At 44.6% G+C, this 14,036-nt stretch overlaps 1 protein-coding gene across 1 annotated transcript in view; it reads right to left on the minus strand.

Moving 5' to 3' along the window:
- Nucleotides 1-13,422, minus strand: part of LOC121541730 (leucine-rich repeat transmembrane neuronal protein 4) — a 61,249-nt gene extending 47,827 nt beyond the window's left edge. Inside the window, exon 1 of the mRNA XM_041850997.2 lies at nucleotides 12,869-13,422. Coding sequence (XP_041706931.2) covers nucleotides 12,869-12,872 — 4 coding nt within the window. The 5' untranslated portion in view covers nucleotides 12,873-13,422. The remainder of the gene's footprint in view (nucleotides 1-12,868) is intronic.
- Nucleotides 13,423-14,036: the final 614 nt, after the last annotated feature.

The raw sequence follows: 14,036 nt of genomic DNA on the forward strand, positions 1-14,036 counted from the left end.
TAACTGTCTAAAATGTGCTAAATGCTCTGCAGTTCTGCATTTGGTTTGCTAATTTAGTAGCTAGTTATCTAGCTAAGTGGTTAGCTTCTTGCAAAATCAAGCTTCTCTTGGTAACATCAGGGAATCCCCTCCTGGATCAAGAGCCTTGCTGTCTAATATTTGTTTTTGTGTGTGCAGCAAACTGTGAGCAGCATTTTTTAGTTACTTGTATAACTTTAGGAGCTGGGATGTCTGTCCTGCAAAGAGTTTGTCAGAGATTGTATAACATTTTTGCAATGCGCTCTTTAGCATTTAGCTAGCATTCGCTATGAGATTTTACATGTACTTGTTAGCGTTGCTAATCTTCAGATTACAGAGGCTCAGTGGGGTTTGAAAATAGCATTCCTTGTGTTCAGTGCCGGTATTACTGAATATCGCAAGATGGCACAAGGTCAGTATGAAGGTATGACAAGCCTAATGGGGCCCCTGATCAGAGCAGCCAATTCTCTAGGGAAGTGTTCTCACTCGATATCCGTGAGGACATAAAGGACACTTTTATGCAGAGCAACTTACAGTTAGTGCATTCATATTAAGGTAGCTAGGTGAGACAACCACATATCACAGTCATAGTACGTTTCTTTTCCTAAATCATGCGATGAAATATCAACCTTTGCTGCTGTTTAAGAAAATAAAACTTCTAAAGACTATTTCCAGTAAGTGCAGGTTTTCCTTTTTCCAATGGAATATCAATCTCTCATTTAAAATGTCCTAACCTATTTGGTAAAGCCACAGCTCACTCATGAAAAGACGTATGGTTTTCATGATTTCATAATGTTTTTTAAAAATGCAGTACGTGTCTGGCCTTTGAATTGCATTTACATTCTGTGGCCCCTCAGTATTTGATCATGTTCTGACCTTGGTGGTTTGAGAGCCCAGACTATTGCCGTACATTGGCTTTAGTGTCTATTAAGTTATTTCTGTTTCTTTGTGTCCAGTGGTGTTAGTAACAGAACTGGACATGCACTAGACATGAAGAAACAGAAACCTGTTAGTAGCATGTTACCACTCTGATCAGAGTTCTTGCTTGGTCTTGGATGAATAAATGTGCTGATGCCTTGTTTTATCTTTCATCTCACAGTCCTTTGGTTCTGGCTTTAAGCTGCCTTTCATCCGTGTAAACTTGTTTAAACTCTGACTAACAAGTATGGTCACAAAATGATCAGTATCCAATTTGAGGCTGCATTTTATCAGTCACCCATTGCAGCCCCGAATAATCCTGATATTCTAAGGCATCAAAATGAAATCCATTACAGGAGAGGCAATTTCCTCATATAATCTCTTTTCCCATGATTCTCTGGCTCATAGTTGGAGGAAAAACTCCTCTGTGAGAGAAAATCATGCAGCCTCCAGTTTATGAAATGATGATTCAAACTGTGTATTGGAAAGGATGATTCAAGCTGCTATGTGTAAATGAAGCCCTGAGGTCATTAAACCAATACAGTATGCATAGCCACCGCCCTCACCTTCATTAAGAGTGCACCGACAGAGCTGGCCAAGCATCCACTGCAATTTACAGACTCATCACTTTTACCTAAACGGTCATTCCAGTGAGCCTACAGAGAACCCTCTCTTCTTTTAGATCACTTACACACCATTTGGTGGCTTGCATGAGAACACGTGCCACTCCATAGTGGGGAAATCAATAGACACACCTGGACATCCGGGAAAATTCCCCAGATGTAACATATAATTTCCCCATGCTTCAGGCTCATTGAAATCTCCGCATGACGGCTACGCTAATTAGCACACGTCGGCTCAACATAGACCTATGAACGGACGTGGAGCGATAAAACCCATTGGATGTGACTTTATCGGGCTCCCTCTGGGGCTTTTAAAGAGCGCCAGGCAGAAAGACGTCTCTGATTAATCATCAGGTCATTACTGGTCATTAAACGTGACATCCTGTTCAGCCGTAACCTGATTTTCCCTTATCACATGGATCTGACATAATATAGGGCCTGCCAGGAGTCCGCCTTCCCAAGGTGGGGCTAATGCTCTCTAGAAACCACTTGCATGACAGAGATTAATCAACAAGCCTATTAGATAAAATAGAGTAAAACAAATTGTTATGCCCCAGCCTGCCTCTGTAGGCATACCAAGGGGAATTAAGAAAGAACATGAGAGATGCAATGACAAAGGACTTACAGACACAGAGACACGCACGCACACGCACGCACGCACACACACACGCACACACACACAATGCTTAGCTAACATTACCATGACATAAAATAGCCCCAGCCAGGTTTTTATCTGGCACCCTCTCTATCCAATGATGTAATGCTACACTTAAAGACTACGGCTACTTTTCCATCTCATTTTAGGATGAACACATTGAGCTTGTGCCTCCCAATGCTCTACTTCTGCTACAATCATCAGTGAGAGGAACATCTCATAAAAGGATGAACACTGGCAGCTCAATTTATTCTAATGCCATTTTCATTTGCAACATTCTACTTTAAGGTCGTGGCAGAATGTTAGTACATTCCACAGAACCTTCTTTACAAAGTCAAAGGCATGAAACGAGCTTCTGGTGTAAGCATAGCTACCACCTCAGGGTTGCGCTGCTGTCACGCCCTGGCTCTAGGGACTCTTTTAAGTTGAGCCAGGGTGTGTAGAGTTTATGTTTTGTGCTCGTTGTGTCTAGTCTAGTTTTGTATATCTATGTTGGCCAGAGTGGTTCTCAATCAGAGGCAACGAGTATCAGCTGTTGCTGGTTGTCTCTGATTGGGAACCATATTTAGTCAGGTGGTTTTCCCACAGTGTTTGTGGGATCTTGTTCCGTGTTGGTTTGTGTTTTGCACCTGTGGACGTCACGTATCGATTTGTTGTTTTGTTCGTGTATCATTTAATAAATAAGTATGTTCACCTTCCACGCTGCGCCTTGGTCCTCTATATCCGACGATCGTGACAGCTGCAAATAAAAAGCTATTCAAAAATAATAAATACTAAAATACTGTACATTGATGGCACCGAGCTCCTCCAAGGTTAGTTCATTTAAAAGCAACTCATTTAAAATCATCTAAAACAGAGGTTGGCTCTTTCATAAGACTGAGTTGGATTCTGGCAGCCATGGCAGAGTCAGCTGTCGTCTTCTTTGGCGGGGCGACAAGTTGATATTTCATTTGAATGCACAGTCCTCTTGTTGTGCACTGACACAAAGGCTATTTCCCAGAGTGCCCATGTGAGTAGAGTGGCCAGCACCGTGAGAGCTGCACCATGGAGCACTTCAGAGAACCAAAAAATATTACATATAGCATGGGTCAGATACGGTATAGGATGTGTAAAAAAAATTCCTATTCAATCACACTCAGTAATAGATTTCCTGGATAAGTATAAATCAATATGGACGTTGAACTACTAGCAATGGGGAAAGAAATGTGGTCTTAAGATAACATGGCTCAAAATTGTTTATTTCTAATGTGTATTTGAAATGAAGAAGAAGAAGATACAACTCGAGTATGTCAGAGCTCCGTAAAACACTTAAATGTCAGTGATTATAAACAGGGTAGTTTGGGTCCTGGATGCTGATTGGCTGAAAGCAGTGTTATATCAGACATTATCAACTGGGTGGTTCAAGCTCTGAATGCTGATTGGCGGACAGCCGTGGTATATCAGACCGTATACCATGGGTACAACAAAACATGTATTTGTATTGCTCTAATTACATTGGTAACCAGTTTATAATAGCAATAAGGCACCTCGGGGGTTGGTGGTATATGGCTAATATACCACGGCTAAGGGCTATTTCCAGGCACTACGTATTGCGTCGTGCTTAAGAACAGCCCTTAGCTGTGGTATATTGGCCATAGACCATACATCCTTGGGCCTTATTGCTTAAGTAGAACATCTCTGGTATTCTACTCTGAGCTGCTGCCTACATAGAAACATGCTCTCCTCTATAGTGGGTAGTTACCAGGGGTTACAGGGGTTAAGGGCTTCAAAGAAGAACAACATGGAGGACTGACCCCCTCCTTGTAAAGATAAAATGGCAAGATCAAACACTTCCTTTATAGTACATTACCCCAGGCTAACTCAAGGTCTCTGGTGTTAAGGTGAGTGAGTGGATAAGGAAAGTGATAGACGCAAGAGAATCCATAGTCTAGACTCTGACCATTGTTAGTGTCTCCTTGCGACACAGGAGCAGACAGCTTAAAGTATGTATTAGTGTTGATGTCACGATCGTTTACGAACGAGAAGGACCAAGGCGCAGCGTGATAAGCATACATGTTTATTTAACGAATAAACACCACGACAAAACAACAAACGAAACGTGAAGTCCAAGGTAGCATACACACAACATACCTTACACGGAACAAGATCCCACAACTAACAGGTGCCAAAAGGCTGCCTAAGTATGGTCCCCAATCAGAGACAACGAGCAACAGCTGCCCCTGATTGGGAACCACACAGGCCAACATAGATCTACACATTCTAGATCTTAAACATAGAACATCGACATAGCAAACACAACACAGAAAATACACACCCTGACTCAACAAATACAAGTCCTAAGAGTCAGGGCGTGACAGTACCCCCCCCCCAAAGGTGCGGACTCCGACCGCGCCACATAAACATAACAGGGTAGGGGCCGGGTGGGCACTCCGCCTCGGAGGCGGATCCGGCTCTGGGCATGACCACCACTTACTCTCCACCTCCCTGTTGCGCCCCTGGTCTGGTCTGGACCTCGGCGCGCAGCTTCCCCTCTCCTTCCTCCCACGACGTACCAAGCCCTGTCTGGACCCTGGTGTGGGAGACCCCGAACCTGGAGAGGGGCAGACGTCTGGGTCTGGACTGGAACCGCTGACTGGAGCTGGATCAGGCACCGGTGGAGCGGATTGCTCTGGCTCCGGAGTGGAGCCGCTGACCGGAGCTGGACTGGACCCCGGTGGAGCGGATTGCTCTGGCTCCGGAGTGGAGCAGCTGACCGGTGCCGGACCAGGCACCGGTGGAACAGGCACGGGCCGTGCCGGACTGGACCCACTGGCTTGGTGCGAGGGACAGGAACAGGCCGGACCGGGCTGGCGACGCGCACCACTGGCTTGGTGCGAGGGGCAGGTACAAGCCGGGCCGGGCTGGCGACGCGCACCACTGGCTTGGTACGAGGGGCAGGAACAGGCCGGGCCGGGCCGGGCTGGCGACGCGCACCACGGGCTTGGTGCGAGGGGCAGGAACAGGCCAGGCCGGGCTGGCGACGCGCACCACTGGTTTGGTGCGAGGGGCAGGAACAGGCCGGTCCGGGCTGGCGACGCGCACCACTGGCTTGGTGCGAGGGACAGGAACAGGCTGGACCGGGCTGGAGACGCGCACCACTGGCTTGGTGCGAGGGGCAGGAACAGGCCGGACCGGGCTGGAGACGCGCACCACTGGCTTGGTGCGAGGGACAGGAACAGGCCGGACCGGGCTGGCTAGGCGCACCACTGACTTGGTGCGAGGGACAGGAACAGGCCGGACCAGGCTGGTGACGCGCACCACTAGTTTGGTGCGAGGGGCATGAACAGGCCGGGCCGGGCTGGCGACGCGCACCACTGGCTTGGTGCGAGGGACAGGAACAGGCCGGACCGGGCTGGCGACGCGCACCACTGTCTTGGTGCGAGGGGCAGGAACAGGCCGGGCCGGGCTGGCGACGCGCACCACTGGTTTGGTGCGAGGGACAGGAACGGGCCGGGCCGGGCTGGCGACGCGCACCACTGGCTTGATGCGAGGAGCAGGAACGGGCCGGACCATACTGGGAACACACACCACTGGCTTAGTGCGGGGAGCAGGAACGGGCCGGACCGTACTGGGAACACACACCACTGGCCTTGTAGGGAAGCAGGAATGGGTCGGGCCGTACTGGGAACACGCACCACTGACTTAGTGCGGGGAGCAGGAACGGGCCGGACCGTACTGGGAACACACACCACTGGTCTTGTGCGGGAAGCAGGAATGGGTCGGGCCGTACTGGGAACACGCACCACTGGCTTAGTGCGGGGATCAGGAATGGGCCGGACCGGACTGGCGACACGCACCACTTCCTTCTGCTGCCTAACCAGCTCCTCTCGCCGTGCCTCTACACTCTCCTTCTCCTTTATAGCCTCCTGTAGCTCCTCCCTCTGACCAAATAACTCCTGCTCCCTCTGGACCAATAGCCCCCGTAACCTGGTGGCCTCCTCTCCTAACCTGCAGATTCGCCATGTCGCTGCCTCCTGCTGCCTCGTCGTCCACACCGTGTGCCCCCCCCCAAAAATGATTGGGGTTGCCTCTCGGGTCTCTGTCGTCGGCACTGTTGGCGCCGTTTCTCCTCTCCTACCTGGGCATCCTCATTCATCGCCCTCCGGTAACGGACGGCCTCCTCCGTGATTCTCCCCCAACCGAGGAGGACATCTACTAACGTAACCTCCTGTTTAATTCCCAGTGTTTGCTCCTGAACACGCTGCTTGGTCTTCTGTCACGATCGTTTACGAACGAGAAGGACCAAGGCGCAGCGTGATAAGCATACATGTTTATTTAACGAATAAAAACCACGACAAAACAACAAACGAAACGTGAAGTCCAAGGTAGCATACACACAACATACCTTACACGGAACAAGATCCCACAACTAACAGGTGCCAAAAGGCTGCCTAAGTATGGTCCCCAATCAGAGACAACGAGCAACAGCTGCCTCTGATTGGGAACCACACAGGCCAACATAGATCTACACATTCTAGATCTTAAACATAGAACATCGACATAGCAAACACAGAAAATACACACCCTGACTCAACAAATACAAGTCCTAAGAGTCAGGGCGTGACAGCTGAGTAGTGTTGCACAGTAAACTATTGCAATATTGAAGCTTCAGAAATTAGCTTCAAAGTGTTTTTTATGTTGTTTTGGAACTAAACTATTCATTTAATACATACAATTATTTAGCTGTAATGAATAATGAATCTTAGGTCTAATAATTGTAATTTGACCCAATATTATGGCCATAGATGAGCAAATTATCCCTGATATGTATCAAATAACATTTTTAAACAGTTTAGATGTAAAAAAATATATACTTTGTATGCTCTGAGTCCCAGATATGGTTTTGCATAAGGAAAATGTAATATATTGTTCTATTATTTAATATGGTGTTTTATTTTTTAAATAAATTGAATATAGAATAGAATATATTATATTTGTTATTTTAGTTGTTCTACTAGTTATCAACATATTGTGCAATGTTAATTTTTTTAAACAATCTGTGACTTTAGCTAATAAGCTTTCTTTTATTTTTTGCTGTGATATTGTTTCGGCATCGAGTATCGTAATACTAAACCTAGTATCTGTATCGAAGTCAAAATGTAGGTATCATGACAACACTAGTGCTGAGCCAAGCTCTGGCTTAGTAGCACTATGTGATATACTGTAATAGTGAGTGTGTTCACTCAGATTTAAGACACATACAATTAAAAAAAGACTTTCAGGCCACATAAGTCTGGGACATATTACCGATGCAGGACTGCCATCATGCAACACAGATTAATTGGTCAAACTTAAATTGCAATATTGAAATGAAGTACCCTTACACACTTTAAACCCATTATTTTACACCCATTAATTTAGAAATTGGAGAGAGCTGTAATTCCAGTTCACAGTAGAACAAGGGAGCAGTAGTAGAGCATAGTGGAGGCAGAGGCAGAGGTAGTGGAGGCAGAGGTAGTGGAGGCAGTGGTAGTGGAGGAAGAGGTAGTGGAGGCAGTGGTAGTTGAGGCAGAGGTAGAGGAGGCAGTGGTAGTGGAGGCAGAGGTAGTGGAGGCAGAGGTAGTGGAGGCAGAGGTAGTGGAGGCAGAGGTAGTGGAGGCAGAGGTAGTGGAGGCAGAGGTAGTGGAGGCAGAGGTAGTGGAGGCAGAGGCAGTGGAGGTAGTGGTAGTGGAGGCAGAGGTAGGTGAGGCAGTGGTAGAGGAGCTAAAGCTACACTCTTAGAAAAATGGGTTCCAAAAGGGTTCTTCGGCTGTTCCCGTGGGAGAGACCTTTTTGGTTCCAGGTAGAACCCTTTTGGGTTCCATGTAGAACCCTCTGTGGAAAATGTTCTTCATGGAACCCAAAAAGGGTTCTACCTGGAACCAAAAAGGGTTCTACATGGAACCAAAAAGGGTTCTTCAAAGGGTTCTCTTATGGGGACAGCCAAATAACCATTTTAGGTTCTAGATACGGTAGCACCTTTTTTCCTAAGAGTGTATAGCACAGCAACAGCTGTAGCCGTATAGTATAGGAGCTGGTTACTAAGAGAGAGTAATTGTGAGAGAAATTCAGCCTGGATTACAGTGCATAAATTAGAGCCTTAAATGAAATGAGGACAAACATCCTTAACCTCAATGATTCTGTGTGGCTGGAATGAGGCAGATTTGGTACGTCTCTGACCTGCCGAAGCAGAACTGAGGGAGAGAGGCCAACACACACACATCCCTGGAATCAGAGTGGGAGGCTGGGGGAGGGATTTGCACAGCATAATAAATTATTTGAGAAAAAACATATCGGGGAAGGCTCAAGAGAAGAGCAAGAGCTGTCTTATGCGCTCTCTTCGATAGGCTTTGGGGGGGAACTAGCTTGCATTTAACTTTGTATTTTCCTATGCCTTAACTGTGCTTATTAGTATTTTCCAGTGCATATCATATAATGGTATAGTAGTGGGTCTATTTTGCCATATGATTTATTCTAAAGTATGCAAAGCGATATTTTCCAGAATTTCACACTGAGTAGATAACAACTCAAGGGTTAAGAGTTAATGCCAAGATTAAACTGAACAATTATGGGCATTAAGTGCTGATTAGCTAATATAATCACAATAATAAAAAGAGTATAGATAATTCTAGGGTTTCATTGCCCATTATCAATGAACAGGCTTGCAGCTGAGCCAACAACTTTATTTAATTGTTTAAAGCAGACAGGTATGAAGCCTATAACTTGTTATAAGCATCTATGAGGGGGTCATACATGCTTATGACAAGTTTTACAATGCATTATAACCACATTATAATGCTTTTACCTGTTTGCTTTAAGTGTGTGGCATCTTTGTCACAGGAAACAAGCTGTAATAGCAGCGGGAGGAGATTCAGCACCATGGACAGTGACATAATCAGAATTCTGAAATTCAGCACCACATTACAATGGACAGCGAACCGCTCGGGTGCAGCCTGTAAATAAGGCCTAACCATGGAAGTAACTCTGTTTGATAGCCTGTTCAGCCATATTGACTTTTTTCAACCAAGCTTTAGAATAAATAATTAGGAATACATTGCAACTAAATCAAAAATAGACCTCTCCATTGTTTCTTTGAAATGCCAACCACAAAGTGTGTTAGAAATGTCCATAAAAGAAAGTATATGTAAGTATCTTTATCCAGGAGGAGATTAAGTAGGTGGCTACATTAAGCCATATGTGATCCCAGGTCTCAATGAAGCTGAGAGCAGTTACTGCATGTCTTGTTTTAGTAAACATGCAAGGCGGAGGGGATTAAGCATGGATCCACTCTACACTTTGTTTAACAAGCACAATCAGCAAGGAACACGTAAATGATCATGGCAGCAGACAGATAAAGCCATAGAGGAACCATTCTACATCAAAGACAGCTGACGATTAGACCATGCCTTCTTATAGCCCCAATGATCTCCATCACCTATCCTTCTATGATGGTGTTCAACAGTCATTTGTAGGTAAGAGCCACCAATGAAATGTTAATAGCCCTTAAATGTCAATTTCCCACCAAACCAATTCTTAAGAGGCTCTTGAGAGACAGAACCATGCCAGAACCTGCATCAATGGATATGTACATTAATTGGGAGGGAAGACATTTTAAGTAGAAGGTAGTATAACTGTTTTCATTTGTTCCATCACAGTTAAATGTAAAAGGGCTTGATATACAGGTCTCAAATTTAAAGATTATTAATCTCAAGGAACTTCCTGGTTAAATAAAGGTTAAATAAAATCAGCTGTTATTCATGTGTGTATTGATTTGTCTCATTGTGATGCAGGTTCCTAGATGTATGAAGCATTCAGAATTCATACAAAGCAAAGCAAGTATATTTATGAAAGTTTCCCAGTGCTACTAGTGAGAACCAATTAGTTGGTTGGATTTCAGTCCAACTCTCCTCTGACACATGAGCTATGACACATGAGGCATGTGAAATGTCACCATTGTAAAAGAGCATGAATTCCTAATTTCTAGGACTTCCACTACACTACAGTGCTGCCATGAGGTGCCAGGTGTACTAAGATCAGGCTTCAACAGCCAAAATCAGGTCATATGAAATAGCCCCACCCCCCCCACCCCACCCCCCCCGCCTCCGGCCATGCAACTTACCAGCACTTGACATTTGGGCTGGAAGGGGGACAGGGCACCGGGGGCAGGGCATGACCGTTTAAGCGTGTATCTCCAAAAGTGACAGATCACTGGAGCTTTCATTTTGATGCACAGGTGTCAGTAGGGATAGCATATCCCATCAGAGAAGCTAGCCATGGCATTGGTAGGTAGAAATGTATGCCTAAAGCCACTGTCAGACTCTCTCTCCCCTGCTATCCATACTGAGGAGTTAGAGTGAACTTAATGGGCAGTGATGTGGCCTGCAGTAGCTGATAACTCCATGAGGAATCTATCTCTAGCCACTGATTAAAGGAGTCGATAGGCGAAGCAGTAATTGGGTTTAAAGGTTCAATGCAGCCGTTTTCTTTTATCTCTATAGAAAATTAAGATTTCTCAAGCAAGAAATTTGCTAGGACTGTCTGGTGTCTGGGAGTAGTCTGAGAGAAGGAGGAGCCTAATGGGAGGGATGTGTAACTTGAAAACTAGCTGTTATTGGCAGAGAGGAGCAGGTTGACATTTATTGTCATGAGTCTTGTCTTGGAGGCAGAACTGAGCGATGTCCTCTTAGATAGGCCAATTGCAAAGTCAAAATTGGCTATATTGTACAAATTCATGAAAACAAAAATGTGCTTTTTGGTCTTAATTTAAGGTTAGGGTTAGGCATTAGGGTTAGCAGTGTGGCTAAGATTAGGGTTAAGGTTAGGTTTAGGATTAAAATATGATTTTATGACTTTGTGGCTGTGCTAGCTAGTGACCACTCCGCAGAGCTGCCTCCAGAACAGGATTCATAACAAAAAACGCTAACCTACCAGAGAGGAGGGCAAACTCTCTTTGTTATTCGTCTATTAACTTACACTGAGTATACCATATATCAAACATTAGGAACACTTTCCTAATATTGAGTTGCACCCTTTTTGCCCTTAGAACAGCCTGAATTTGTCGGGGCATGGAGTCTACAAGGTGTCGAAAGCGTTCTACAGAGATTCTGCCGCCAATGCTGACTCCAATGCTTCCCACAGTTGTGGCAAGTTAGTTGGATCTCCTTTGGCTGGTGGACCATTCTTGATACACATGGGAAACTGCTGAGTGTGAAAAAACATTGCAGTTCTTGACACATACTAACATACCCCGTTCAAAGGCACTTAAATATTTTTAACACACAATTGCTGATGCTCCAGATACTCAACTAGTCTCAAGAAGGCCAGTTTTATTGCTTCTTTAATCAGCACAACAGTTTTCAGCTGTGCTAACATAATTGCATGAGGGTTTTCTAATGATCAATTAGCCTTTTAAAATGATAAACTTGGATTAGCAAACACAACGTGCCATTGGAACACAGGACTGATGGTTGCTGATAATGGGCCTCTGTACGCTTTTGTAGATATTCCATTAAAAATCAGCCGTTTCCAGCTACAATAGCCATTTACAACATTAACAATTTCTGCACTGTATTTCTGATCAATTAGATGTTATTTTAATGGACAAAAAATGTGATTTTCTTTCGAAAACAAGGACATTTCTAAGTGACCCCAAACTTTTGAACGGTAGTGTACACAATTCATGTCTCAAGGCTTAAAAATCCTTCTTAACCGGTCTACTCCCCTTTATCTACACTGATTGAAGTGGATTTAACAGTTGTCATCAATAAGGTATCATAGCTTTCACCTGGATTCACCTGGTCAGTCTTTGTCATGGAAAGAGCAGGTGTTCCTAATGTTTTGTGTATACCGCCTGGTGATGCCACCCAGCCAAAGAAGCTGAAATTTCAGGCAGTCTTTTCAAACAACTCTCACACTAAAAGTACATTATCATAATTTTTACAATTTCACAGTATTATCCCAACCTCATAGTGTGGAAATATATATAAAATACAAGAAAATCACGTTTTTGACTGCACTGCCCCTTTGACCTGTTGGGTCCTGCCTCACGGCAGGGATGGCTCATCAGCTAGGTCAACACTGGATGACTAAGGGGGGCAGAGGTCAATTGTTTTAAATATATTCATAAAAAAATAAAATAATGAGACCATACCGACGTCTTACCAGTGTGGAATCCTCATACAGAGCAGGGCAGAGCAAAGCAACACTTTGGCGAAACTAGAATATCTCAACAACTGTCCATAACGCATTAGTGCATAGCCTATGCATATAAACAAATGCATCATTAAATAATTAGCAAAATCAAATGATCTGTAAACAAGTGCACCACACCTTTTATAGCCTTTCAATTAAAAGCAGGAGACACATGCTCATTTTTAAACAGTGGTATAAAGGTTCATTTTATATCCATTATGCTTCGAATCTTGATAATGACAAAATATTAATCTCATACCCCTCAGTCTCCTGTTACCTGTGCAGACTGCAGCCACTCTACCCTTCAGAGAAAAAAATGGCACTGACTCATATCATCCGCTCTTGATTGAAAGATAGTGCTTGACTATGAATATATTACATTGAACAGTAAGCTACCAACGGGTCCCCCCCACAATCGTTTCGAAATCGGACGGTATCCACTCACCCATATCGGTGCGGCTGGCTTTTCTGCGGTGTTCGGAGGCGTAATCCCCAGCACAGATCACTGCGCCGTTCTCCTCCGTTCTCCAATACTCCGCTTCGTTCTTTCAGCGGGAAATGCGCACGTCGCCTCACTAGACAAACACGAAGACTGGCTCACCTGCTCTCATGCTAAACAATTCATCCAAACGTTATTGGTTTATATACCCCAAATTCAAGTTTACCCCCATGACCATAGGCTATCCACGATGTGTTAACTTTTAGTCATAATCAGAATTTCGTTCAAGTTAGGCATGAATCTAGGTTATTTTCGAGGTAGCCTAAGGAAAAAAATTACCGACGCACAGAACTCATATTTTTGTGGTATGTGGTTTTACCCACAACAGGAATACACAAAATAAAGAGAATGCTAAAGGCAGGATGAAAAGTTTAAATAAAACTCTCTACGTTTTGCTAAGAGAATAAGACCAGCCTTTTATGATGCCTTCATAGCAGTCTTGCCACAAACATCCAGAGAAAGCGTCGAATTCTGAGGGAGAGCAGAGGAATCAGGGCTGGCATTGTAGTGTGCAGTCTGATGCGAGCGTGCGCCCGTGATTGCGCGCGCCCCTGAGTTTGTCGGTGTCCCTGTACATTGTGTGTGTGTGTGTGTGTGTGTGTGTGTGTGTGTGTGTCAGGTAGAGCTGCAGCAGTGGAACCAACAGTTTCGTCTGCAGATGTCTCTGTCAAAGAACTGCCCTTTACAGCTTATGGTTTCAGATTTATGTTTAATGCACCCCTTTTCTTTCTATCTCCTCTTCCCAAAACACTCTGCAGCTAACCCTATATATACATGAACAGGTGTTATATCAGGGACAGGGACACCACTTTGATTCAAGTGTCTCTGATTCAGCTCAAGGCCATTGTTACATCGTACATCACATTATGTACAGTACCAGTACTGCAGTGCACAGAGAGCTTACTATCAGTATTTGTGGATGGTTCCTTTCAGGCCAGGCAGGTTGTAGCCCTTTCCTGCAGTCAATTACCAAAAGTGACCTATTTGGCCTCATGGGTGAGAATGTTATTAATATTTTTCAAAATGTCATAATTAATAACGATTACTACAAATAAAACAACGAAAATCCGGTGTTATATGTCAAACAGTTTTGTTATATTTCAGACTTCTGTGA

Source organism: Coregonus clupeaformis, chromosome 27 (assembly GCF_020615455.1).
Source record: "Coregonus clupeaformis isolate EN_2021a chromosome 27, ASM2061545v1, whole genome shotgun sequence".
Classification (NCBI taxonomy): Eukaryota; Metazoa; Chordata; class Actinopteri; order Salmoniformes; family Salmonidae; genus Coregonus; species Coregonus clupeaformis.